Genomic DNA, 25,820 nt, shown 5'->3' on the forward strand with positions numbered 1-25,820 from the left:
AATCGACTCATAATCGACATTCACAAAAATGCGCGGGCGAAAGATAAATTTAAAATGTATTTGGTTTTCACAGCTCTTTCAAATTGTATTGTGACTTAATTCTGTTAAATGCTACTCCGCCTTGAGGCGTTGCGCATCCGGTGGGTTCCTGTGCTGCTGGCGCACGCGCTCCTTGATTTGGGCTGTCTTCAGAACGACCATCAGTTGTGTGGAATTATATAGCCATGTGCCCTAAAAATATACTCTATAGAAGACATTTCATGGCTTTCTAGTAATCCTCTGCACTCACAATTATCAGCATGCAATTCAGCAAAATAGGAATGGAGAACACCGTCGATATAAACAGGCCATTGCTGTCAAAGTACTGCTGCCTGGAGAAGGAGCTCCAGTTGCGTGCCGCATACTCATTGATACTTTCGCTGAAATAGACCGCCGACACTAGAAAACGAACCAGGAAGTTAAGTGGCAGCAGATTGCGCGGGAATCGGGTGACGCGACGTGTACATCGCACAGGGAAATGAAATGAAAATCTCTACGTACAAAGTACCAGGAAAAGAACAACTTGAATATTGTTGTGGCTCCTGCTGAGTAGGGCCGTAGTGGTGGTGAGCAGGTGCAGCAAAATCAATCCAATAAGCCAGGGATCCCTCCAATCGATCTGAAACAAAAATATTCCATCCAAAGAGTCGGCAAGTTGTATGCGAAAGGGGAGCCACCAGAAAATCTTACTCACGCTCAACAGGAATTGCCAATATCCGGTGATTTCGCTAACTTCAATTTGTCCTGGATGCATTTTGGTGAGTGATTCTCCGTACTAAATTTAGAAACTCCGAAGAAATACAGAAATACATAGCAAATACAGCTCGAGCTTGACAGTCACAAGGCGACGCCTGTGTTGCTGGCAGTCACACGTTCAAGCCGAAACACGATCGAATACATAAAATTCACTTACACTTGTCACCACTTGTGTTGGAGATTCTATTTGATTTTTCGTTTTAGAAAAACAAGAGAAAAAATATTCCATTCGCCAGCTCACAACAGAATAATTTGTTTGCATTTAATTTCTTGTGAGGTGCCAATCGATAGCTACTGCAGCCCTGGTGCGTCGCGTACGCTGACACATCAAAAATATAACGAGGGGGAACGTTGTGAGTTGCTGCGGACACCGCAACTCTACGGTTATACCCGATACTAAGTCAGTATAACTCTCCTCCGGCAGACGCCGCTAATATTAAACGACACGACAAAGAGTGCGTGCGAGAGTGACAGAAAATCAGTCTGAGCGTCACGTCGGGCGCTGCGTAGCCACTGCAAATTGATTTGTTCCTATTGGCTATAAAAATGATCTGATCTGATCCAGATTCAGCAATCTGATAGATATGGTCATTCTCTACAATTCTACGTTTTTGGTTTTCTCATATCTTTAAAATTGTGGATGCCACAGATTTTCGTCCTTTGTGGGGGCGGAAGTGGGCGGGGCGAAGTTTTGAAATATTTTTGTAGCAGTGACATATCACAGAAGTCTGGATCCAAAACATCGTTGCTCTAGCTCTTATAGTCTGTGAGCAATAGGCGCTGAAGGGGACGGACAGACGGACAGACGGACGGACGGACAGACAGACAGGGCTCAATCGACTCGGCTATTGATGCTGATCAAGAATATATATACTTTATGGGGTCGGAAACGATTCCTTCTGGACGTTACACACATCCGCTTTTACCACAAATCTAATATACCCCAATACTCATTTTGAGTATCGGGTATAATAACGCGTTTCGAGACCAGATGCAAACAGGTCAAAATTGCATTTCAACGGTATATAGAAACGAAATAAAAGCAAGTATTTAGAATAAGCCAGTTAAGTAACAAATTGATTCATTAATTGGATAAAATTATGTGGGCATGGCTGAGAGATCTATCTAGCTAGTAATATTCGACGGAATATCAAAATCGAGGAATATGGTTACCAATCCTTGACGAAGAACGATTAACCGATTATATTCCACCGAAAATAATGAAAATTTAATAATTTCAGCGTAGCTCAGGTGAAAGACGTCGTGTTTTTCTTTTCAATTCTGAAGAAAGATGGCATGGATCTATAAGAAGAATTCAAAATCAGTACTATTTACCTCAACAAGCAATCCATTTACCTCATGTCGTTGAACTGTCTAAAAAGGGGGGGATAAGTGAGCTAAGTTCGATTTTTCATCGGCATACGGTATTTCTACGAGTATCAGACGGGTGAACAAGTCACAAAGAAAATAATAAATTGTAGTTAAATCGGGAGAAAATAGCGTCATAATAGTGTGCCGTTAAACTAACGTTTTACAATCCATATAAAAAGGAAAAACGATTCGGGAACAAAAACGGGCCGCAAAGAAAGTAGCGAGGCGAAGCGAGTGCGTCTATCAGGCACTTCACTCGGATGTTGCACGGTCTACAAAATTTCTTGTGCACCACGGTCTGGGGCAGGCGCCGTCGATCAGCAGTGACAGTGGCAATTTGTGCGACGTTGAAGTTTTCCAGCCCCCAAACCGCAGAGACGACATTTCTGTTCGGCTAAGGCGTTGCTCCTCCGCTCGGACCTGCGGATTGGACTCTTGGCGACTCGATGAGAGCTTGTTGTGGTTGAAAGGTCACTCAGTAACAACGACACGTAACGCCGAGAGGTTCAAGGACACGCGGCGCAGACTTCGCGCAGAGTGTCGACGGCCTCGAAACAGCCGCAGCGCCCGCAAAAAGCGGAAGCCGAAGCCCCACGCCCGCTGGGGGCTGAGAAGCTGCTCCAGGCATTCGAATCGGGTATCCATCTGGACAAAAGCCCAAACGAGGTTCCTGTTCACAGCCGCGGCCATGGCTGTCAAGCAGAACAACAGCGAGCCCAACGAAGCCACCGACGTGGTCAACTCTGCCTCCGGCGGTGCCTCAAACGGCGCCATGCCAGCCAATGGTAAGCAACCAGCAGCCAACAACATAAAGATCTCCGACGATGGTGGCGGCGCCGCCGGCGCCGAGAGCATGGACACGAATGGCACCAGCCCCAGCGAGACAAGTGAGGATGCCGGCCAACTGAACACAGTCACCAAGCGAGAAATACAGGCGCTGCTCAGCACTCTGCAGGGCCTCGATCAGTCGGACAGGAGGCATAGTATGCTGAGCGTATACGAGCGGATTATCATCGAGCTGGGGCGCATGAAGCCGGGCAGTAAGAGCGACGATCTCCTGCGCTTCAAGGAGGAGGCGGTGAATTTGGGCAAGATCCTTGCCAGTGCAAGTGAGAAGAACTACTTCATGTTCTTCCTTCGCGTCGTCTACGAACTGATCACAAAGTCCGGCGAGGCTGGCCCTTCCTATGCGGTGGCCGTTGTCTTTCAGCTATTCAGTCCTCCGCTCATCAGTGAGGCTGTGCAATCGCTGCTGGACACGAATGTCCACGACTCGAGCATACGCAAGACGGTGGTCCTGCTGTGCGAATGGATCTGTGTGTGCAACTTCTGCCCGAACCTCAATATGTGGGTCATGGCCCTGTTGACAGGCCTTCGCGATCAGGGCAAGCATGTGCTCCTCGATGACATTTCCCTGGACGCCATCGAAAAGCTCTTCAAAGCGCTAATACTACCCGCTATGCGCCCCAAGGCGGCTCCGATAGTGTTCCACATGCTGTCGACCATCAATCAGACACCCGAAATATTCCGCAAGGTAATGTCATGCACCCTCCTCATGGATCATGGATCACGGATCACGGATAAACAATTCCTTTTATCATACCCTCTCCTGTAGATATTGCCACGTGTACCCCAGGTGCTGAACTTTCTGAAGCAGCAGTCCAACAGCACGGACGAATTCGGAGCGGAGACTCGCCAGTGCATGCAGCAGCTGGTCGATCTAACCAGTGCCCTGATGCTGCGTTTCAACGAAAACAGCGATCTCTATGCATTCGTGAGGGTTGCCATGCAGATGTATGAGCCGTCGCCAAACTGCGGGGCTATGGCCCGGGCCATGCAGGAGAACGCCATGCCCGCGGGACGACGCAATGCAAGGGTGGGACTGGTGAATCTCGGCAACACGTGCTACATGAACAGCGTACTCCAGGCCCTGGCCATGACCAGCGAGTAAGTTCATCGTTCATCTAGAAATCTATGTTCCCTGGGATTCTGTTGATCATCTGTTTCCCTCTCAGTTTCAGCCGCCAGATACTGCTGGTCCAGAGCGATTCCTTGCTGCTGCTGAAGGTGCAGCAACAGATTGCCCTAATGCACCACTCGATGCGGTGTGAGCTGACACCAACGCGCGTGTTGAACGCCGCAAGGCCGCCGGACTTCATACAGGGTCTGCAGCAGGACAGCTCCGAGTTCCTAGGCTATTTGCTCGACCTGCTGCACGAGCAGGAGCTCAACAAAGTTGGAGGCCACAGTCTGCATGGCAATGACGTCGATGCCCCGGGCGAGCTAAACGATGAGATTCTATCAAGCGGAGTCATACCCTACAACAGCCATGACCGCGAGATCGCCGGCAGCAGCACCAGTGCCAGTCACAAGCCCACTTCGACACCCACCAAAGGCACAAATAGCTCACAGCAACAGCAGCCAATGAAGCCAAAGTCAACCATTGACAAGACGTTCACCGGCAAGCTGTCGACGACGTACAATTGTTCGGACTGCAGCTGGGAGAGCCACAACGAGGACAGCTTCCGTGAGCTGCAGCTATCGTTTCCGGACGACAAGGACGACTGCAGTGCCACCAATTATTCGGTGCAGGACCTGATCGAGTACTACTGCTCGCCGGAGAAGCTGGACGGGGAGAATCAGTACTTCTGTCCCCGCTGCCAGAAGCTTTGCGATGCCGATCGCCGCATCGGGGTGACAGAGGCGCCACGCAATCTCGTCCTGACCCTCAAGCAGTTCAAGTACGATCAGAAGTACCATTTTCGCACCAAGCTAATGCACAAGGTGTTTCACGATGAGAGTGTGAGTACACGCATGGGCATGCGGAATTGCCACGAGACTGCAGAACTGTATACTAACTTGCTTTGCCCCCCACAGCTCGTGGTTAAGATATGCTCAACCGATTCGCTGCAGGAGCAGTCAGCAGTTTACTATGAGATGTACGCAGGCGTGGTGCATTCGGGCTACCACATGGACTCCGGCCATTACTTCACCTTTGCCGCTGACCAGTCCAGGAACTGGTACAAGTTCAACGACAGCTTTGTGACCCCTTCTCAGTCCGAGGAATTGCACAACCTCACCTCGCCCAACACCCCCTACATACTCTTCTACAAGATGTGCGGCCGCTCGCACGAGTCCGAGATGGTGTCTGTGCCCCAAGTCCCACCGCTCACCCTGGAGGAGCTGCCGAGCACACTGCGCGACTATGTGAAGAATGACAATCGGGCGTACAGCGAGGAAGTGCGCTCACAGCGCTTCCAGGGCAGCAACGGATCCAACGGGCATGGATTCGCGACGGGCAACGGCTATGACGGCGACGATGAGGATGATCGTGCCCCACCGCCCTCTGGCGGCTGTGGTGGCAACGACCTGGGCATGAATGTGAATCGCTTTGTCTACTGAGGCGGGAGCGGAGGAGGAGGAGCAGGAAGAGGTTGCGGACGCCGGCGCAGCTGGAGTCGTGGTGGAGGGGAGGAAGGCAGGCAACTAGAGCAAAAACATATATGTCTAATTTATAATCACGCGCATTGCTAAACTTAATGTTATATATATACATATATTCCCAGTACATATATTGATTGATATATACCGATGTATATATCTTGCAACAGACGCGGTACAACAGTGAGTGTGTGTGTAAGTGTGTGCATGTGTATTTATGTATAAGCTATCTCCTTTCCCCTCGGTCTCTCCCTCTCGCGTCTTTCTGGAAGCCTGCGGTTCCATTGTTGTCCATGTTCCTTAAACCGCAGGGCTATCCTCCTCAAACGACCCCAACCCAACCCAACGCGACCCCCATCCGACACACACAAACTACCACGAATGTACGTACGAAGTATTTCATTTATATTTACAAAATTGTTATGATTTTTTTTGTTTTTGTTAACACAAACCTAGCTTTAGGACGGAGCATATATGCATACGCGAAGAAACCGAACATATAAAACATACACAGATGACTATGAAATCCATCTGAATTAGCCAGAGAAGAATTATATACACATACCAGAGCGCGGAAGCCAACCAAAACCAAACCCAACCCAACCCGACCTCCATCTCTGGCCAGAAGAACCTATTAAACCAACCCATCCTGTATTCACTTTTCCTTAGTTTTAATGTATCTCGAGATTTGGAATTGAGAGGATGGAATGATCCGAGCAGGTGCAGGGGCTGAGCTGACTGGCAGCTGCAGCTGTAGGATTTGTATAAATAGTTAGGCGGGAGTGCATTGAATCCTATCCAAATTGTATTACCGTTTGTTCTTGAACTTTAATTTAAAACGAATTATGCATCTCCTTAAGATCTGGTGAGCAGAGAAAAACGATTTTAGTTTCTTGAATATTATTGCAATTAAATTGGAATAATTTCAATGACGATAACCAAAATCTATACTATACTATATGTTATAAGTGTATTAATAAAAAAAAAAAAAACCCAAAAGAAAAAATGGAAATGCAAATAATTACTAAAACTACAGCAGTGCGGGGACCTAAGTATTAACATAATGTAACAATATTATGTCACGCAATGCCATACCTTTTAAATAATTCTACCATGCTGCTGAATTCGAGAGCTTTTGCGCCAGGTTCATTTGAATCGGAACTGGTTCATAGTGTATTTACGGTATATCGGTGGTATTTTTGTCAATTTCATCAATCTATTAATTTAATTTTCAATGTTATATAGAAATCCAATAAATGCAAGTATTTCGAATAGGCCAATCATGTATAGAATTGATTCATAAATCGTATAAAATTGAGTGGGCATGGCTAAATGTTCCATATAGATAGTATTATTTAACGGAATAAAGAATTGGTCGTTTTTTAAATCGAATTTGAGTTCGCCGCAGTTCGCTTTCGCAACAATGAGTCTCATTCCATACACGAACATGTTGCTAATTCCATGCACACATACCCTGGATGTTATAGAATTGTGAATACGTTTGTCTTCCAAGGCTCAGGATCGAGATAAATATATACAAGATACTAATAATACACATGAATAAGTCAAAAACATATCAATTTGAGAAAAGGTCTTAATAAATTGCGTTTGATCTACATAGAAAATTAACGAAATAGGGTGCACAAAGGCCTATACACGCATCATGTCTTCAAATACTAGCAACATTGCGACTGATTTTTTGTTGAACTATTTTGTTTAAACCTTGTTTTAGTCAAAATACAATAAAAGCAAGGACTAAAAACTATCCAATCTTGTAGAAAATTGATTCATTAATCGTATAAAATTATGTGGGCACGGCTAAATGTTCTATATAGCTAGTAATATTCCACGGAATATCAAAAACGAGGAATATGTAAAATAGAACTTGAATTCGTCAGTATATTTACGGTATATTTTTTAAATGAGATGGTATATTTTGGTATATTTCTGAGGGTCGGACCGTATATTTTAACGATAAATGGGGGCTGTGGGGCTCGAATTATCACAACGTTGGGGCCCAGCTGTAGGCCCAGGTCTAGACAAAATATTCAATCGTGTGAGAAGTCTTCAATACGCGCGCCGCACAATAAACATTGCAAATACCGTACAAAACATCTCTCCGCATCCCGCGCTTATAATTACTTTTATGGCGCATCAGCAGCAACAAAGACGACGCCCCACCACGGCCCCCACAGCCATCAAAAGCCATCAGCAGGAAAGCCGCAGCCACTATATTAGCAGCTAACACTGGCACACATCATTGAGTTTAAACAAATATTTTGCCACCATTTTGCATCGTCTTGGGCTAAAGCTCTCCATTGATTTATTGGACCAAGCAGAGGAAGTACCGCAAGACATTTCCAGCTGTTGTGAGAGCAGAGAGAAGGAGAACGAGAGAGAGAGAGGAAAGTGAATTTTTTGCCGGTCAACGTCCTGCGGTGAGGTGAAGGTGAGCGAAAGGACATTGCGCCTACATACCGGCTTCCCTCCCACGCACAGAAACACGAACACTCTCACACACGCTCGGTGGTCTACAGTGCTTTCGACCACATTGGGGCAACAACAAATCTGTTAAAGATAAGCGAAGACCGGTAAACAACCACAACAGCGTAATCGGACTACGCGCCCCCCGCAACCGACAACCAGTAAACACTCACCCCCCCGCGAAGCAACAACACACACGATATGCGCCTGTTCCCGGTACGCCTCTCGGCCGCCTCGTCCTCGATGGCGAGCCTGACCAAAATGCTCGACTTCTACTCGGGCTTCAACCCATCGCCGCTATCCATCAAACAGTTTATGGACTTTGGTGAGTCTGATTAAATATGAATTATTCAATGTGATTTGTACAGGCTATAGTTTGACACGTTCTGCTTTGATCTTATCCGATTTCCCTTTCCGCCATTGCATAATCGATAAGCTTCTGGCTCGCAAATAGAAAATGTGTATTGAAGGTGGAAAATGCCCTCAAAAGAGTATCAATCGGTAGATTGCGTCAGAATCATATATAGTATTTCCCCTATAGCACGGAATAAATATAAAATTTCACTTATACTCGTAGACTTATACTTTTAGAGCTTACAGAAGCACAATTAAGAAAATTTTGTTCGATTATCTCCAGAAATGATTTCTCTCTCAGAAGATTGACGCTACGCGGCTAAACTGCACAACCTTCCCGTTATCTAATGCCCAATTGAATTTTCAATTAAGCAGCTTTTTTCCGTCCCAGCAAACTGTTGATTGTTCAAGGGGGGAGCGGGCTTAGGAGAGAGCAGCTCAAACAATTGAATGCTCAGTTCTGTTCAATTCAACTCGGGCCCCGCTCCCGCCCCCGTCGCCTGTTGAACGGAACGGAAGTTGGAATGAGTCAAGTCGTTGTCTCTGAATATATAAACATGTTTTGGCAATGAAATTCTATATGAGAGCTGGGAAAACGGCTTTCCTGCCACCCCACCCCCCCACAAATTGGACGGCACGTGGCCTTCAATGACGTTTCAATGTCAGCCGACTCTGCCATCCCTGCACAATATGTTTACTCCCATCTAAGCCCCACCACAAACCTGCCCCAATAAGCGAAAGAGCCCAGAAAGCGCTCGAACACACTGACACACACACGCGCACACTCACACTGCGTCAGAGCCAGCAGCTGGAGTGCCTTTCATAGCATTCAGGCCTTGTACGCCTCGCGTGCTTAAGGTTCTTTCTACACTGTTCTTGGGGGCTCTGCTCTCTGCTGGCTACCGGCTGCTGCCTCGACATAAATGGCAACTGACTTGCACAGACACAAAAGTTAAGCCAAGTGGCAAGTGGCTGGAAACTGAAAATAGCTAAAAGGAGGGCCCAGGCTCTGGAGTACGAGGCCTAAAATACCCTTGCAGATGGCACACATTAATTGAAATTGAGGGCAGAATATGGCACATTCTTGGTTAGCCGATTTTAATCAGACTAAAAGGTATTAAACGGCCAAGTCGTCTTGTTTCCCCTCTGGCAGTCCCTCTGCTATAATGAGACGTATTCCATTCCAGCAGCAAAAATTAAGGTGTTCTCGAACTTTATAGCAAAATGATATTACCCTCCCTATGCATGGGTATAAAAATAGCTTTTGACGGGCCGAGGGTTTGGGTTGTTTAGGGTTCAGGATACTGTGCTATTATCATCTATATTTAGACTCAAACAAGAGGGTTTTTGTTTTTTTTTTTAACTCTTTTCGTAGCTATTCTTTAAAAGGCTTTGTTTGGATTGAATAACCCCATGACATGATTCCTTCCTTCCTTCTTCTTTCATAAATTTGTAAGTACTCGTACAACAACGTTGGGGTCTCCGACCAACGGCCTTTCACTAGTAAAATAAATAACTAATATGTGCCGCCTGGGCCACACTTGAACTTTGATGCCAGGCGCCACAGATAAGGCATGTTTTTGTTTCAATTTGTTTTTGTCGTCAACTGTACCCCGTACTTAATTGTTGTGTACTTTAATGGCTTTACTGCCAGTCTCATATAATTTTGTTAATTTGTGTGGTATATCTATAGATTGGGTATTGTTATTAGTTTATGCCTGAATCACTAACTACTAACTATACTAACATAGTTAGTATACATGTACATACATGCACGTTTACGTGTGATTCAGGTGAGCCATCGATTAGCGCCTCCCGGGCCTGGGAGGGGGCTCCGTTTTCGGTTTTCACGAGCCCGATCTAAGTGTACTGAAGCAGGTATGATCTTAGGGGCTCAATTTAGACAAGGGTACGAAAACTCACGTCTGCTGACGGGCCCCATTTACACTGCCCCTTTTTTGTAGAGGGAGGTGCTGTTTATAGTATTTTTTGTGGCTAATATCTGAAGGTTAGCTTGTGCTATCAATGGAAAATCTTAACAAAAACATAGGTATATTATAATGGGGGCCCGATTCGGGTCTATCTATTGGCACGGCCCAAGTTGATCATGTGCCAATTTTGTGCGTGGGCAGCACAACATTTCTTTCGGTGACAAAATACAATATTTTTTATATTTTTTGTCATGTGCTTAAACGTATAGGGTACACAAGGTATAATGGAAAAATTTCAAATGGATCAGATCATACAGTGACCGTATTGGGCAAAGTCCAGGACTCTGTCGGCTCTTCTTAACCCACCCACAATTTGGACTTTGTTTTGGCCAGACCCAAAGACCACACAGATCTCTCGGCTAGGACTTTGAACCTGCCAGAAAAAAAATAGCGAAAATACATAAACAGCAGACGTCAACAGTTACCGAAAAAGTGGAAAGCACCGCAAAGACGTAGACGCTTCCACACGCGCCGCATTTTGTCCGGTCCGGGGCGAGAGATGGGGGGAGAGGACAGAGGAGGACAGGGAGAGGGGGCTCACACAAAATTGATCCAAATTGAATGCGGAATGACGATGATGATGAGTAGGAGCTGATGCAATAGATGATAGGGATTATAAGGAAAAATAAGTCTTTAGAAGAAAGAAATTGCCTGGCAAACAGCTGTTGAGAGGGGGCAGAGTGCAAACGCAAGGTGTGTCGTCCTCAGCTGTTCTAACAAGTTGCTTTCTTCCTCCATTCCTAATGTAATTGCATTTATCGGATTGGTAAAGTGTCAAGGGGGAGGTGGGTGGAAAGCCGGGACAAATGGAATAGCACGAAGGACGAACATCCGTTTTAATAATTTAATGCGCCACTTGCGATAGAATTCCATCAAAGCAACGACTTTTCCAACCGATAATGCGAGATTCAATTTAAGCTTAATTTCAATTCCATTCAATTCCCCCTGGACCGAATGCGTGTGGTGCTAAGCTTTCAATTTACCGTTGCCAACACGCAACCATTTCTCGAGTGGGAAGCTTCTGATTTGTATGGCCGCACTCTGGACTGCGGCAATTATCCAAGTGTGCATTCATATAGTATAAATGATTAGTTCGCTTAATACGTTTTCGATTTATCGCCAATGAAAGTGAGGGCGAGGCGGTCTTATCATCGGCACTGAAGTGAGCGATTCATCAAAGTGTTGGCCAGTGCCAAGACGGAGCAGACAACCTGATCGAGAGAGCTTTGTCTGGTGTTTTCCTTGGCTTTGACGACAACAATCAAGAACGTGTTAAAGATTGCAGGCCAGCAGATACAGATAGGGAAGGCTAAAAACAAACAAACAACTCAGATTTGGGGAGGAGCAAACAAACATCTACGAAAGAGAGCGGAGAAATATGGCAAACAAGCAAAAAGAAAAACAATTCAACGAAAAGCTTTATTTTGAGGTCATATCAGCAATCGGTAACTAGAGGGGCAGACTAGTGGAAGCGAGGGGAGTGTGCGCGTGTGTTCGCTCGCTCTCCAACACAACTTTTTCTCTCTCTCTCTCTTGTTGTGAATCTCGCCCCCTCTGCCATCGGTTCTGGCAGCTTCTGGCAGGTTCTTTCAAGTGGAATCTTACTTTGTTTTTTTCTACTCTCTGAACAGAGAGTACATTGAATTTTACGAGATGTTTGCATGGATCAGCATCCATCGATAAATATGATCAAAATCGAGCGCCTACTAGAGCATCTAGAGCGTTGGCCCCCTAATCTAGCCGGTTTCTTGTTGTTTCCGATTTGATTTTCGGCCCTGTCCATCAGGTTATCGCCTCTCTTTCCGTATTTCTCGGCTAACGATTAGTAACTCGTTTTATTGATTCTGTTTTGTTGGCCCCTTTGTTACAATTGCCTCATAAACGGGGCGGCTCGAGTCTAATTTATGCTTTATACCCATATGTGTGTATATCCAATCTTATATAGTATATCCTTTGTTTTGTTTTCGCTTCGTGTCTGGAATTTCAATTAACTGCGACTAATTTTCTGAAAGTGCCCCCTCACCCTCCCCCCATCTGGGGTAATTATCAGTATAAATTTTGTGGACTCGGCGGCATAATAATCATTAATGAAACGAAAATACCAAATTGCAGTACAAAAACCTGCCCACAGAAATGGGGGCGTGTTTGACTGGCAGCCGGTCAAGGCCCAAGCCCAGGCCCAGGCCCCTTCGATGAGTTCGTTTCGGTGGAACGTTATCAGTCGTCTGTACGTGCGCCACAATCGGCTGTTTCTTTCGTTTCTTTTTGTTACGAAACTGTTGACAATGGACAAACAAGCAGAAACAGAGAGACACATACACACACGCACACAGAGAGAGATACAAAATTGAAAACAAATAAGCGCAAAAGCGAATGCAAAAAACTTGACGGGGGCAAAGTTTTCTGGGGTTTATTTTGTTAATTTTTTTCTGCCTCAAGAGCTTTGAACTTAGGAGGAGCTGACACCATACATATACTATATGTATGTATGTACATACATATGTACATTTGTATGTATGGATTAGTACATTTGTACCCAAATTGTCTGAGTATTTAGCTCAAGTACATTCGAGGACTTTGATGATTTATTCAATTGTTTTTGAGTTCTGTCTGAGAACCGAGAAAGTCTTAAACCGGTTCAAGGGTAATAATTTTTAGTACAATAGAAAAGGGATTCCAATTTGAAAAGTTAGAGAATTATGTACATATATATGTACAGTAAAAACTACTGAATAATGTATATGTAAATAGCTTATAAATACTATGTATCTTATAGACTGATTGCTTGCTTCGTTTCGGCGTGATAGACATAGACACAGGCATGAGGCTTTCCTATGACTGCTCGTGATCGATGCATTTGAGGCGTGACTGCATTGATAAGCCTTCGTCAAACTAATCTAGAGAAACCAATACTATAAACTAACTAATATAGATCTCTGCCTTTTCTAATCGCTGCTCTTGTTTACTCTCCAAATTAGGGCAAAATGCCTGCGAGAAAAAGTCGTACATATTTCTGCGAAAGGAGCTGCCGGTGCGATTGGCCAACATCATGAAGGAGATTGCCCTGCTGCCGGATAATCTGCTGCACACCAGATCCGTCAGCGAGGTGAGCTCCTGGTACGTGAAGAGCTTCGAGGAGGTGCTGGAGTACGAGAAGGCCGATCCCACACACGACAATTTGCACAAGTGAGTCAACAGAGCTTCGAATCGATGCAGGCAATGATTTTAATGGCCCGACTGGCTTTTACAGGTTTGTGCATCATCTGGATCTCATTAGGAATCGGCACAACGATGTGGTGCAGACGATGGCCCAGGGCGTCATTGAAATGAAGGAGAACGAGGGCGGCACGGTAGATGCGCCCACCGAGAGCTCCATACAGTACTTTCTCGATCGGCTGTACATGTCGCGCATCAGCATCCGGATGCTGATCAATCAGCACAGTGAGTAGTCGAGGTCTCCCTCAAGATGATCGATCCACTCAGCCATATCCATCCGTTTCCGCAGCTCTGCTCTTTGGAGCGAATCCCCACTCGGGTGGTCGGCACATCGGCTGCCTGGACCCAGCCTGTGACCTGTCGGACGTGGTGCGCGATGCGTATGAGAACGCCCGCTTCCTCTGTGATCAATATTATCTGACGAGCCCCGCGCTGGAAATCCAGGAGTATTGCCGCGAGCCAGAGGGCAACCTGCCCATCCGCACTGTCTACGTGCCCTCGCATTTGTATTACATGCTCTTCGAGCTCTTTAAGAACTCCATGAGAGCTGTGGTGGAGCACCACAATAATGACAACTGCGACACCCTGCCGCCCCTCAAGGTGGCCATCTGCCGCGGCCAGGAAGACATCTGCGTGAAGATCTCCGATCAGGGTGGCGGCATTCCGCGCTCCCAAACTGACCAGCTTTTCAAGTACATGTACAGCACGGCTCCGCAGCCATCCAAGTCGGATCTGCACACGGTTCCTTTGGCCGGCTATGGGTACGGTCTGCCTATATCGCGGCTCTACGCTCGCTACTTCCATGGCGACATAGTGCTGCTCTCGTGCGAGGGCTTCGGCACGGATGCCATAATCTACCTAAAGGTTTGTACAGAATCCTTGTTCTTGTCGAATGTATACTTAAAAACTCTGTATTTTATTGTCAGGCTCTGTCCGATGAGGCCAACGAGCTGCTGCCCATCTTCAACAAGACGAGCTCCAAGTTCTATCGCGCCACGGTGCCTACGGGCGACTGGTCCAATCAGGTAAAATACGCTAAAAAGAAGAAGACGAGCGCCGTCGTCAGCCAGTAGGCGCGTGAGAATGCCAAAAGAAACCGCCTGGCTGTGTAAAGAGTTTGCCCCCATCCCGCATCAATCCAGTCCAATCAAAACCAAGCCAAACCGAACCGAACCGAACCCAGCAAGCACCCGCAATCGCCTCCAATCCCAGACCCTATCAAGTGAAAAGTGTTTATTTATTCTGTATGTTAATGTTAATGTTAAATACGACTTTTGTTTGTATGTGCTACACCAACCACGTCCCCACCTTTCCCCCAATTGTAATTTTAAACTTTTAATCAGTTTTTGTCATTTAACATTTGACATTCCACAAACATTTGAAACACTCCGAAGCGGGGCCCAAGTTCTGTTTGTTTTTCGAGGCGACGATTGGAGCGGCTACGGTTAATTGGCTTTAATAATTACGTTTTTAGCAATTAAACACGATCTACAAACATATTTATATATACACTACATATATACACACACACACACACTCAAACAGCAACAGATGTTTTGAGAAAAATTTACGAAAGTAGCTATGTATAATTTGTGGATTTTATTTAGGCTGTAGCCCCAAAACCGCATGCAATAACAAACTACACAATACATTTTTTTTTTTTGAGCACACTATTTAAATTTATATATTAAGTGATGAAAGTTTTAAGCAAATAAACTGTTGAAATTATATTTACACACAAAAAAGCAACAAAAAAAAAAACACCGATTCTTTATATTTCTGATTTTATTCATTATTTTTGGTTTATTATGGAGTAAAAGATGCAGCCCCTAGCCACCATAGGATAGCTGTTTGCTATTATGGTTTCATTTTGATTATATTTGAGATAATTGTAAGAAGGTTTCCGAATATAATAGACTGTCGGGAAATGCCATTTCTGGAAACTATTCCGCAGTTCACATGCATTTGTCCCATCTTAATTAACTCCCGTCTTTCATTATTTCCCTTAATAACAACTTGTTCCGAACTAAAGCCTTTGTCTGCTTTGATTTGTTTTAATCTGATTTCGTTTTTTAGTTTACCTATACTCTATTTTTTTTTCTGCTCTCTAATGATTTATTTCTTTTAGAACTTTTCCAATCGGTGGCGGTATATATATGGTTTCTTAAAAAATCTATAAGACTGCTTGGAATCAAACCACAACCGAACTATATGGCCGGTTTTGTTTCATTTAGAACACCCTTCTGCCTGCCCTTACGATCAATATTCGTTGGCCTTATGAAACTCTCTGATTTTCTAGAGCTCCGATATGAATGCCCGACAGCTGTCGGCCACCATACCGAAACGCTACAACGACTTGGTGCAGGATGCCTAAGACCGATTCCACGCACGCAACTGCGTGTAGCTAACTGCTACTCAGGTTAAGGACTTACATATGACGATTCAGGAACAACAGCAACAGTTGGATATACAAGGACACACATCACTAGCTCTAGGCAAAGACATTCCCAAACAGCAGCAGCCGCCACTCGTATTCATGGCAGCAACGTTAGTAAACTAAGTTTTCGTGTTGTTATTGAAAATGAAAAACGATGGTAGAAATACATAATGCTAATTGTTAAAGATCAACTGGCGACGCGATGGTGTTTTCTTTTAGGCACTACATTTTATTCTTTACATACACAATAATAATAATAATAATAATAATAATAATTTTCTATATTGCATCGATAACATTAAATATTGTTCATTTTGCTGGTGGTGCTATACAATAATCGGTTCTCATTCGTTTTGGGCTTCTCTTTACAATTATTTTATACAAGTTCTCACATTTAGTTTTAGTTTTGTTTAGCGTTGATTTTTTTTTGTTTTTTTTCTCACATTATCACTTGTTAACATTGTTCGCTCGACATTCATTTAGACTATTTTCAGACAACAGCAACAAATTGGATGATGTTTAAACAAAGAGTGCATTACATTATGGATTGCTGTTGTTCTTTGATTTCCTTTGATCTCGATCCGATCTCAGATAATAATCATATGTATTTATAATTACAATAATAATAGTGGGGGAATCATCATAATAATATGCAATATAAAATCGACAAAAAATCAATGATAATAAATACAATACAATACAATAGAATATATATATAAACAATAATACACATTCATTCAATAATTCGAATTGCAATTGGAATGCGTGCGATTTGGAGAAACGTCGGGGGAAAACGTTCAAACGGATAAAGGATAACGTTTAACGGATAGATATCCATCCAGTGGGATGAATCTTAAAATTGCTTTCCCAGCTGAAATGGCCTTGATAGCACTTCCTTGATATCTACTTTCGCAGGGGATCCAAACTCTCCAGCGAAAAGTCATCGATGTTCAGCTGATTCTGCTGTAAAATAGGAGGAGTAAAACATTTCCATATGAATATAGTATCTTGTGATAGGTTATGGTATATCAGGGACTCACCTTAAAGATGGTCGGACCATTGCTCATCTCGAAAGGATCCGAGCCGAATAGATCTGTGTTGCCATTCAGCCCATTGCTCGTTGTCACCGAGGTGCTGCGTCTGGGTGCAGCAATCTTTGGCGGCGGCGCCACTGCAATGAAAAAATAACCAACCATTATCCATGACACTTTAGCTTATGGAATATTTCAACCTACATAAAGGCGGCGTTATGTTCAGCTCGCTGGAGAAGCCACTGCTGTTTATGCTGATGCTGTTGCTGCTGTTGATCAATAAGCTGCTATTGTTAATGTTGTTGTTGGTGCTGTTGCTGTTGGTGTTGTTGTTCTGCAACTTGTGATCGTTGTTGTTGAAGAAGAGCTGCTGGCCAAAGCTCTTGGGTGGCTCGAAGCCGAACAGATCATTGCTGATGGCATTGCGGCCATTGGTGCCATTGTCCTGGGTGGCCTCTTCGGCACGTGGATCGAAATCGCTGTCCGAATCGGAGTTCAGCAGCAGCTCATCCATCTTCTGGCTGTTGCTCTTGCCGCTGATGCTGATCTGGCTCGACAGAGTGTTCCGCGGCGGCACAATGGGCAAGAAGGAGCTGGGCGACGCTGAGTGGACCGAGGCCGTCGTGGAAATGGTGTCAATCAGCAGCTTATCCTCGTCTGCAATACAGTTGGGCAATCAATTGAAAGGATACCGCCGCATTTGATTCAATCTTACCCAGCTTGCCGTTGCTCAGGGCCTCGCCGCTGGCATCGATTCCATTCTGCAGCTCACTGGTGGGTGGCGCCTCCAGAATGTCCTTGATGCCCAGTTTAAAGAGCATGGCATCCAGCTCGGCCTTTGGCAATTTTGCGGACAATTCGCTCAGTCGCTCCTTGTACTGGGTAACTGTTTGCTGCAGATGATTGATCTGCTGTTGCGCCTTGCTCAGATTTGTCTTCTCGGTGCTGTCCATGTACTTTCTATAGTCAAATACAAATCTCAGTTTAGTTGAAGCTAAATAGTTCAAGCTAATTGCTCCCCCCTCACCTGTAGGCCAAATCAAAGGCTTGGCCAATGGTCAGTGTTATGTCCGAGGCCAATTTGTTCGAAATAAAGACAAAGCACTCGTGGGTCTCCTCGGTTTTGGGGCTGCCGTTGCCGCTGCCATTGGTATGGCCATTCGTCGTTATCGTCGTCTCGCCCTCCCGCGTCTTGACCGTCTTGGCAATGAAGCTGAAGAACTTCTTGACACCCTTCTCGTCCGCACAATACGAGATATTGTACAGCGGGAACTGGTGCAGAATCTTGTGGGTGCGCGGCTCCTGGATGGCCACCCCCTTGATGCTGATTGTTATCTCGAGCTTCGTGAACTTCTCCTGGGTGCCCGTGGCCGCCTTCTTCATTTGCTGGGCAAACTGTAGCTTCCGTATGGCTTCCTTGACCACCTCGATGCCCTTGGGCTGGTCCACGCTCAGGTTACCAAAGAACTGCGCCAAATAGAGGGACAGAGAGACAATGGCTGGGTCGTCACACTTGGATCTCTGATCACACTCACCTTGACTAGATAGACCGCATGTCCGCTGATGAGCTGCTCGGGCGTATGCAGCCAGTTGCGCTTGCCGCTCTTTGACTCGCTCTTGGAGTCGCCACCGTTGCTGCTGCTGCCGCCGCCGTTGTTGTTGCCGCTGCTGATGTTACCCTCGTTGGCCGAGTCCTTGTCCTTGTCCTGCTGTTGCTGTTTGCTGTTATTTTGCTTATTCCAGAACTTCAGCTGCGCCATCTTGGCAGCCGTTTTGCTGCCCCCGGTGCTCCCACTGCTGTTTGCTGGCTGATAAGGCATCGTCGTCGTTGGCGTCTTCTTTGTCTTTCGAGGCTGCAATCGGAATCGGAATTTAAATGAGAAATGAGATTCAATTTGAACTTTGGCCAGCCGGGTTTTTCCCCATTCATCCCATCCAACCCATCAATCCCTCTCTGATTGGAAACACAAATGAATTCCAGCTGTCGCCAGAGCTGGATGCTGGCTGCTGTATTGCTAAACTGCTAATTATTGTTATACAACCAACTGAATCTAAATGTATTCTTTTGGCTAATTGCAAATCGTGTTCGCGGTACACACAGAGACAGAGAGACAGAGAGAAGCCTCTAGGGGGTACTGAGAGGCTGAGAAAGACACGACGGGGTGGGAGGTAGCTGTGGTTCAGGTGCAGCCTCATGTAAGCCAATCCCCACACTGTCATCTACGTCAGCGGCAAACCTGTTGCTGGGTGGCACTACCAGGCAGCAGGCAGCAGCCATCAGCCATCAGCTGTCGCCATCATTGCACTTGGGCCTGGATATAACCGATATATACATATGTAGGTACATGAGTACTTGTACAGTGTGTATACAGTGCGTTTCAGCAAATGCGTTTTAGTTTTAGCCTCGGAATGAGGTCACGGATCGCCACCATTCGATGGCTCCGAAGTGAGAACGCTTTGGGATATCTTTTGTTATTGAATATGGATGCTAATCGCCGTGAGTCATGAACTGGCTACCAATCACGTGAAAGCGTATGGCTTCTACTAAAATGTTAATTTGAAATGTGTCGAATATAATTATTATGAAGCCCGAGGGGATTTATGCATTAATTTCCGAGAAGAAGAATAATAATAAAGGTCCATTTCAATTGAATCTTATTGTAGAATTATTTCCGGTTTATCGATAGAACTCGTAAAATGTAATGATTGATTTTTGAATTAAAACGAGAATGGAATGGAATATCTATTTTTTTACTGTCGTAACTTTTCCCACAGCCATATGGGTTGTCGTACAGTGTCGAAACGCACTGTCCGCACGTACAGGTAAGTACATTTGGACGTCATTGTGTCTGACACCGTCAAGACAGACAATAAGACAAAAGTTTCTCAGGAAAAAAAGCAACCCAACCAAAATTAGAACAAAGTCGCCAAGCTGGCTTTTGGATCAAAGTCACACCTTGGGGACGGACGCGGGACCTTTTGTGGGTTCTCTCGTGCAATTCTCACATTTCGTGCCGTCTCATAATTAAGAAAAATCTTGCAAAATTTAATGAGGCTTTGGTTGTTTTTGTTTTTTTTTGCTGTTTCTGTTTCTGTTGATATTTCTCTATTTTTTTTTGTCTGTGATTGTTTCAGGCAAGCTCACATTCGGTCTTGTGTGTGTGTGTGTGTGTGTGTACACATGTATTTCTTAAGTTTGATTTATTTTGGAGTTGCCAGCGGCATTGAGGAGGGGCAGGCAGAGCAGAGTGTGAATAGCGGTGGTGGCATTAGGCAATCGCACAAAAGCGAAAGCTAAATTGGCCAAAAACGGACAGAGACGACTACGACTACGACTGCGGCTCTACGATGACGACAGCGACAGCGACCGACCGATGGCGGGCTATAAAATATAAAAATTCGAAAATAGCACAGCGCCACTGTAAAAACAAAACGATTCGAATCGAATCGAGTACCAGGGGCACCCTGTGTGGAGGCAATTATGGGTAGAGGCACACCGCACACAAAAAATTAACTAAACAACTAAACAGAAGCAACAATTTCAAACGACGTACAAAAGATAATGTCGACAACTAAACCGCAAAATCATACATACACACATATGTACTTATCTACACACACACAATCTACAAGTGTACAAATTTACATATACTATATTTAAGAGATGTCGCGGAAGTCGTTCTCGACGTCGCACTTGTAGATGCTGCTGATGCTGCTCCCCCCGGCCACCACATCAATCCTTCCCGTCCCGCATCATTTGGAATGCAGACAGCGTAGGCAAAACACAAAAATAAAGCTTGATACAGCGGCATCAATAAGTGAGTGCTGGAATGAGCTGAATTGCTGCTGCTGATAATGTAACAAGAGCTGCTTGACACTAATCCCCCACATTTATGGGGATACAGTACAGAATGGGAAATGCTCGATGCAACAATGAGCTACAAATTGTCAAGACTGTCTAAATGCCTGACAAATCCAATTCCAAGTCAAATTTTAACTAATTTCCGCAATTCTAATTCCCCTCTATACCATATTTCTAAGAAAGCTAGATTTAAGTTTCAAAAAGCTATGCAGTCATCACTGGATACCGCAGAGGGAGATTAGACGAACGGCAGAGAGTCGTTAAGTACATCCAATATGTAAATGGCGGTACGAGAATATGCCCGAACATGCTCTGAAGTGGGGGCAGTGGGGAGTGGGGAGCGGGGCGAACGGCGGCAGGTGGAGGCGGTTTGTACTCAGATCCAAGTGGACCTGCGCTGTGCACTGACTGTGAAATGATTGTGAACCATTTTCGTTTCTCTCCAGCGTTTTAATCGTTTGTCAGTCATATATTTTATGCCCAGCTCTCTGCTGACGTCGTGTTTCCCTGTGTTTATGGGTATTTTCTTTCCTTCCCTGCTGAGCAGACACTTTCTTTGGAGTTGGGCAACACACACTGGTGGCACAAGCACGCTTCACTCTTCAACAGGTGTGTGCTTTTGGTGGACAGCGACTGTAGAGCATTGCACAAGGCCAGTCAGCCAGTCAGGCAGCCAGCCAGCAGAAACAACAAACAGAAGAGAGCGGCTTTTTTATGGCAAACTTTCATAATTAGCAGAAGGGGGAAGCGGGGTGGGCTCTGCGTGATGTTTGCTTTTGTGCGTGACTATTTGTTTGCGGCAATTACGGGAATGTGTTGCAAGATGGCCATGCAGAAAACACACACAAGAGATTTCATTGAGCAGCACACTGACACACAAATGCTAATTTTTTAATGCCCATTGTATTTGGAGACTAAGTACATGGGCACTTTTGCTTTTCTTTTACAGTTAACCGCAGCATCAGATCAGCCACAACACGCATACCGTAAATCCCGACAGTCGGCGAGGAGGAGAGAGGCGAGGAGCACAGTTACAAAAGTGTTTCACCGCTATTTCTAGAGCGCCACGGCGCCAATCACATACGTACACGACGGGAGACAGCTGCGGACTACACAACAAAAAAGCCCAGCTCTAACTTTTTCAAGTCGTTTCGTTTAATTCACTTGCACTCGCACACACACACACTCTTAAAAAGGGGGGAACGTGGTACAACTATATAAGGTAAGGTCATACCACGACATAAGCATCCAAACCAACGCTACTAAGCGAGACCGCCTTACCTTATAATGGTATACCATGGGGGAGAGCAAAAGAGAGCCAGTGAGATAAACAATTGTTCAGATGAGATTATAGAGAAATACTGTGAGAGAAACAGGGACCAGATGAGTGATTGTTTTTTTTGTTGTTGTAGTTTTAATGGTTTTAAGTACTTTTAAACAAATTTCAAGCCAAACAAAGACATCAGTATTGCACTCTGCAGTCTCTCGCTCTCCAGGTCTCTCTTCCACCCACTCACTGATCGGGCGCTCTCTCTTCTCTCTTTTTCTCTCATGACCTGCCTTTCGTTAATGACTCTGCAGAAAATGACGTGTAAGACAAACAAACGTTTAATTTTTTGCAGACACAAAATCCCAGGGAAATTTATCTTTTGAGCGCGGATTTAGTTGCTGGTAATCGCACACTTACTTTAGTTACTTGTTAAACAATTTTCGCTAGTTTCACTCGCTTAAAATCTGGAAATCTTGGTTTCGTTATGGTTTGCCTTGTCCGTTGATTGAAGAAATTAGTGCAATTGATGCGATGATGGTGCTCTGCGGCGGCACAGATTTTTATAGTTACACGCGACGGACGCTCACGGCGAGGGCAAGGATGCTGCGGGATGCTGGAAAGGTGGCTGGCACGGCAGGCAATAAGGTGCGGCGACGCAGGCGGTTTGTCGTCTCTTTGTAAAAAAAAAAAAATACAGTTTAGTTTTTGCGCGCGCTCTCTAGTCGCTGTCCCTCTCCTCTCATTTTTTATATTAGCGAACGAACTGCGCAAATTTACGATAACAGCAGCCGCAGCAGCAACAACAACCACCTCTACTACAACAACCATGCGATGTGGAATATCCTCAGCACCTTCACGGTCCGATGGTTTGTTTTCGATCGCGCCGTCTGCCAAGAGACTGCGGGACTTGATTTGACCAAAATACTTACGGGGCTCTTTCGCTTTGCAACGACATGGCTTGCCAGGGCTGCACACCGCTGGCTCTCCTCGGGCACGAACGACTTGCGTGCAGCTTACCACCCAGAGAACCCAGATCGAAGCACTAGTCGTTTTTACCATGAGAGCGGATCGTTTTACACCAGCCCTGGTAGGCAATGTAAAACTAGTTATTGAGCCAGAGGATCGGCTAGGTGTTTCATCAAATGCTCTACATCAAATGGAACTTGGAAGATGGACATTGAAGCCTGTTGTTGTTCCTTTTTAAATATGGTAGGACGAAATTATATGTAATGCGTAAACTAGAGATAAAAGAGCCTCTGCAGATCAAATATATAAACATATGCACGCACTCACATACCCACCAGTTTCCAGCGTAGGAGATTGGGCGTAGTTTTCTCTTTTGTGGTCGGAGTTGCGGACTCACTCACACACACAGTCACAGCTTGGAGCGAACATATGTCCGCCTAGGTGTGTGTATGTGTGGATATTTCTGCTTGTTTACCTGTTGCTGCTCGTCAATTGTTTTTACATTTAGCCAGAAAAATGTTTTCCTTCCACAATTGCGAGAACATATGGACCCAACTCTATATCCTCTATTTAAATGGTTTCGACAAATTAAAATTACAACGACAGGTGGGCACAATTAGGAATGCACAAATAACACACACAAACAAACAGAAATGGCAGTCTACATTAGTATTTATGTGCATATGTATGTATGTATGTGTATGTAACTTTAGCTCGACGCAAAGACAAAGACCAGGCTCAAAGACAATATTGTCGTTGTTATTGCTGCTGCTGGCAGCCGCAAAAGAAGAAGAAGCAACACAAAAGCAAGAAAGTGAAGACAAGCTTTCTGAGCCGAAGCTTTATATACACTTTTGATTGATCTCTCCGATGGATTTTATATAAAAAATAACCACACGATTTGAATGATGTGTTTAGATTATTTACCGGCTGTTGATGCTGTCCATAAGCATGGTAAACAACTGCCCAAAATAATAGCACTTCTTGCTAGGGTATAAAAATATTTATTTTCGTGATACGTAATTTCTGGTGCTGTTTGATCGGTTGGAATTGCAATGGAACTGGTTTCCTCAGTCAACCGTATAATGTACGACGAGAGGATTTTGATTATTTGTTAGCCATATAGTTAGCTATCGCTGTAGCTTTTGTTGCCGCTGCTCTTGCTATTGTTTTGTTGCATGCCGTGCATTTTTCCAGCACACATTTTTCCTTTTCTACGTTTTGCCACATTTTGACTGCTGTTGGGTTAAGGCTCCCCCAAAAACCGGCTTCATATGCAAGAGTGTGCGTACTTGTGCCTGTGTGTGTGTGCCAACGGCATCCGACTGCAGTCGGCGGCGGAGTACGGAGTAATGTAATGGAGCTGAGAGCAATGGAGCAAGCACGGTGGAACGGGTGTCATTTCAGAATGGAAATGTAGCCAACAAAAATTATAAGATCTGGGCAATGTCGGAATTTTCTGCAGATTTCTAAAGCCAAGGCCCTCCATGTTCGTTCTAGGAAATGATCTCCACCTGCTTGTCTTCTCTCCCACTGTGCGCTCTCCTGGTCTTACATGGCCTGTGTCTTATCGCCTCCATCTACATACCTGCGATTTTTGCACTGATTCACACACTCTCTCATACTGCTCTCTCTCTCTCTCTCTCTCTAACTCTATTACTCTCAAGCTGAACGCATTACAAAAAAAGCAACAACTACACACACATACCTATTGGCCATTTACAGTTAGAGGCCGCTCACTGCGATGTGGCTGCTGCAGCTACTGATTTTATTGGTATTTTCTCTCTCGCTGCATTTTTATTACCAGTTGCCTTTCCGCCGGCCAAAAAAAACCTGCATTTTGTTTTCATTGAGCTATTTCCTAACTCTGTTGCCACAGTTCACAAGGTGACTCAGATCCTGATCATGTGGGGGCGTCCATCTCCATCCCGTACACCATACGCCCCCTGAAAAGAATGTGAGATTATTGGTATAATTAATATATGGATATTTCATATTGCAATTGCATTTTGATTGGCGTGTTTTTATTTTCATTATCTTCGCCCGCCGTCGCCAAGGGGGCGTTGACAGCGTCGCGGCCCTCTCTGTAGGGGGTGTTGGTCTGGAGGGGATTCGCGGGGATCCGCTTTGTTTTAAATCAAGTTTCGTCGCGCATGACTTTATCTCTGCTTCGTTTTCATCATCGTCTCTCTGTTTTCGTCTTTGGCGACGAGTTCAAAGGCCCAATTAACCAAATAAATGCATAAAACCAGAAAAAGTCATTGCGATCTGTCTTGGAGCGGGAGGTGTGGTGGGGCGGAGCTGATACCCGGTACTCGCTGTATACAAGGGTAAGCAAAACTCTTCGGAGTCTAAAAGAGAAGCAAGAAAGCTCTGATATCCAGAAGTTATAGATATGGGAGTGTGACTAAGTTATATTTCCGATCAATACCTATCGTTACCAGAGTTTATCTCTTTAAATTTAAGAGGTATCCAACAGTCGAGTACTGATTATTTACAGATCAGATTATTTTTGTGGCAAAATGTCATTAAATGGTATTGTAAATATTTGTGTGCAGCGATCAAATGGCAGCCGAAGCCAGTTACCAGCAATTCTTTTGGG

At 45.0% G+C, this 25,820-nt stretch overlaps 4 protein-coding genes across 8 annotated transcripts; 2 read left to right on the forward strand and 2 right to left on the reverse strand.

Annotated features, from left to right (window-relative positions):
• Positions 1–38: 38 nt before the first annotated feature.
• Positions 39–1,092, reverse strand: LOC117185692 (transmembrane protein 18). Of its 2 annotated transcripts, XM_033392005.1 has the most exons (5): positions 953–1,092; positions 734–814; positions 541–658; positions 290–438; positions 39–231 (listed from the first exon to the last, which is right to left on the reverse strand). In XM_033392005.1, exons 1-5 carry the CDS (start codon positions 1,055–1,057, stop codon positions 112–114), a joined length of 573 nt encoding a protein of 190 aa, XP_033247896.1. In that variant the 5' UTR covers positions 1,058–1,092; the 3' UTR covers positions 39–111. The 2 variants fall into 2 exon arrangements, with proteins under 2 accessions (XP_033247896.1, XP_033247897.1); XM_033392006.1 differs by lacking the exon at positions 953–1,092 and having other exon boundaries at positions 734–934.
• A 944-nt stretch (positions 1,093–2,036) lies between these two features.
• On the forward strand, positions 2,037–6,265 carry LOC108158728 (ubiquitin carboxyl-terminal hydrolase 38). The gene is made up of 4 exons (XM_017291330.2): positions 2,037–3,700; positions 3,782–4,113; positions 4,182–4,968; positions 5,044–6,265. Exons 1-4 carry the CDS (start codon positions 2,855–2,857, stop codon positions 5,566–5,568), a joined length of 2,490 nt encoding a protein of 829 aa, XP_017146819.1. The 5' UTR covers positions 2,037–2,854; the 3' UTR covers positions 5,569–6,265.
• A 2,027-nt stretch (positions 6,266–8,292) lies between these two features.
• LOC108158730 (pyruvate dehydrogenase (acetyl-transferring) kinase, mitochondrial) lies at positions 8,293–16,280 on the forward strand. 2 transcript variants are annotated; one of them, XM_017291334.1, is made up of 6 exons: positions 8,293–8,416; positions 13,415–13,622; positions 13,687–13,877; positions 13,942–14,516; positions 14,579–14,677; positions 15,952–16,280. In XM_017291334.1, exons 1-6 carry the CDS (start codon positions 8,293–8,295, stop codon positions 16,024–16,026), a joined length of 1,272 nt encoding a protein of 423 aa, XP_017146823.1. In that variant the 3' UTR covers positions 16,027–16,280. The 2 variants fall into 2 exon arrangements, with proteins under 2 accessions (XP_017146823.1, XP_017146824.1); XM_017291335.2 differs by lacking the exon at positions 15,952–16,280 and adding an exon at positions 15,781–15,865.
• Positions 16,281–16,474: 194 nt separating this feature from the next.
• LOC108158729 (PTB domain-containing adapter protein ced-6) lies at positions 16,475–23,070 on the reverse strand. Of its 3 annotated transcripts, none has more exons than XM_017291331.2 (7): positions 22,670–23,070; positions 18,656–18,973; positions 18,148–18,587; positions 17,836–18,080; positions 17,325–17,777; positions 17,130–17,260; positions 16,475–17,052 (listed from the first exon to the last, which is right to left on the reverse strand). In XM_017291331.2, the coding sequence occupies exons 2-7, from the start codon at positions 18,938–18,940 to the stop codon at positions 16,993–16,995; spliced, it is 1,614 nt and encodes a 537-aa protein (XP_017146820.1). In that variant the 5' UTR covers positions 18,941–18,973; positions 22,670–23,070; the 3' UTR covers positions 16,475–16,992. The 3 variants fall into 3 exon arrangements, with proteins under 3 accessions (XP_017146820.1, XP_017146822.1, XP_017146821.1); XM_017291333.2 differs by lacking the exon at positions 22,670–23,070 and adding an exon at positions 21,968–22,105; XM_017291332.2 differs by lacking the exon at positions 22,670–23,070 and adding an exon at positions 21,968–22,094 and having other exon boundaries at positions 16,475–17,049.
• Positions 23,071–25,820: the final 2,750 nt, after the last annotated feature.

This window comes from Drosophila miranda, chromosome 3 (assembly GCF_003369915.1).
Source record: "Drosophila miranda strain MSH22 chromosome 3, D.miranda_PacBio2.1, whole genome shotgun sequence".
Classification (NCBI taxonomy): Eukaryota; Metazoa; Arthropoda; class Insecta; order Diptera; family Drosophilidae; genus Drosophila; species Drosophila miranda.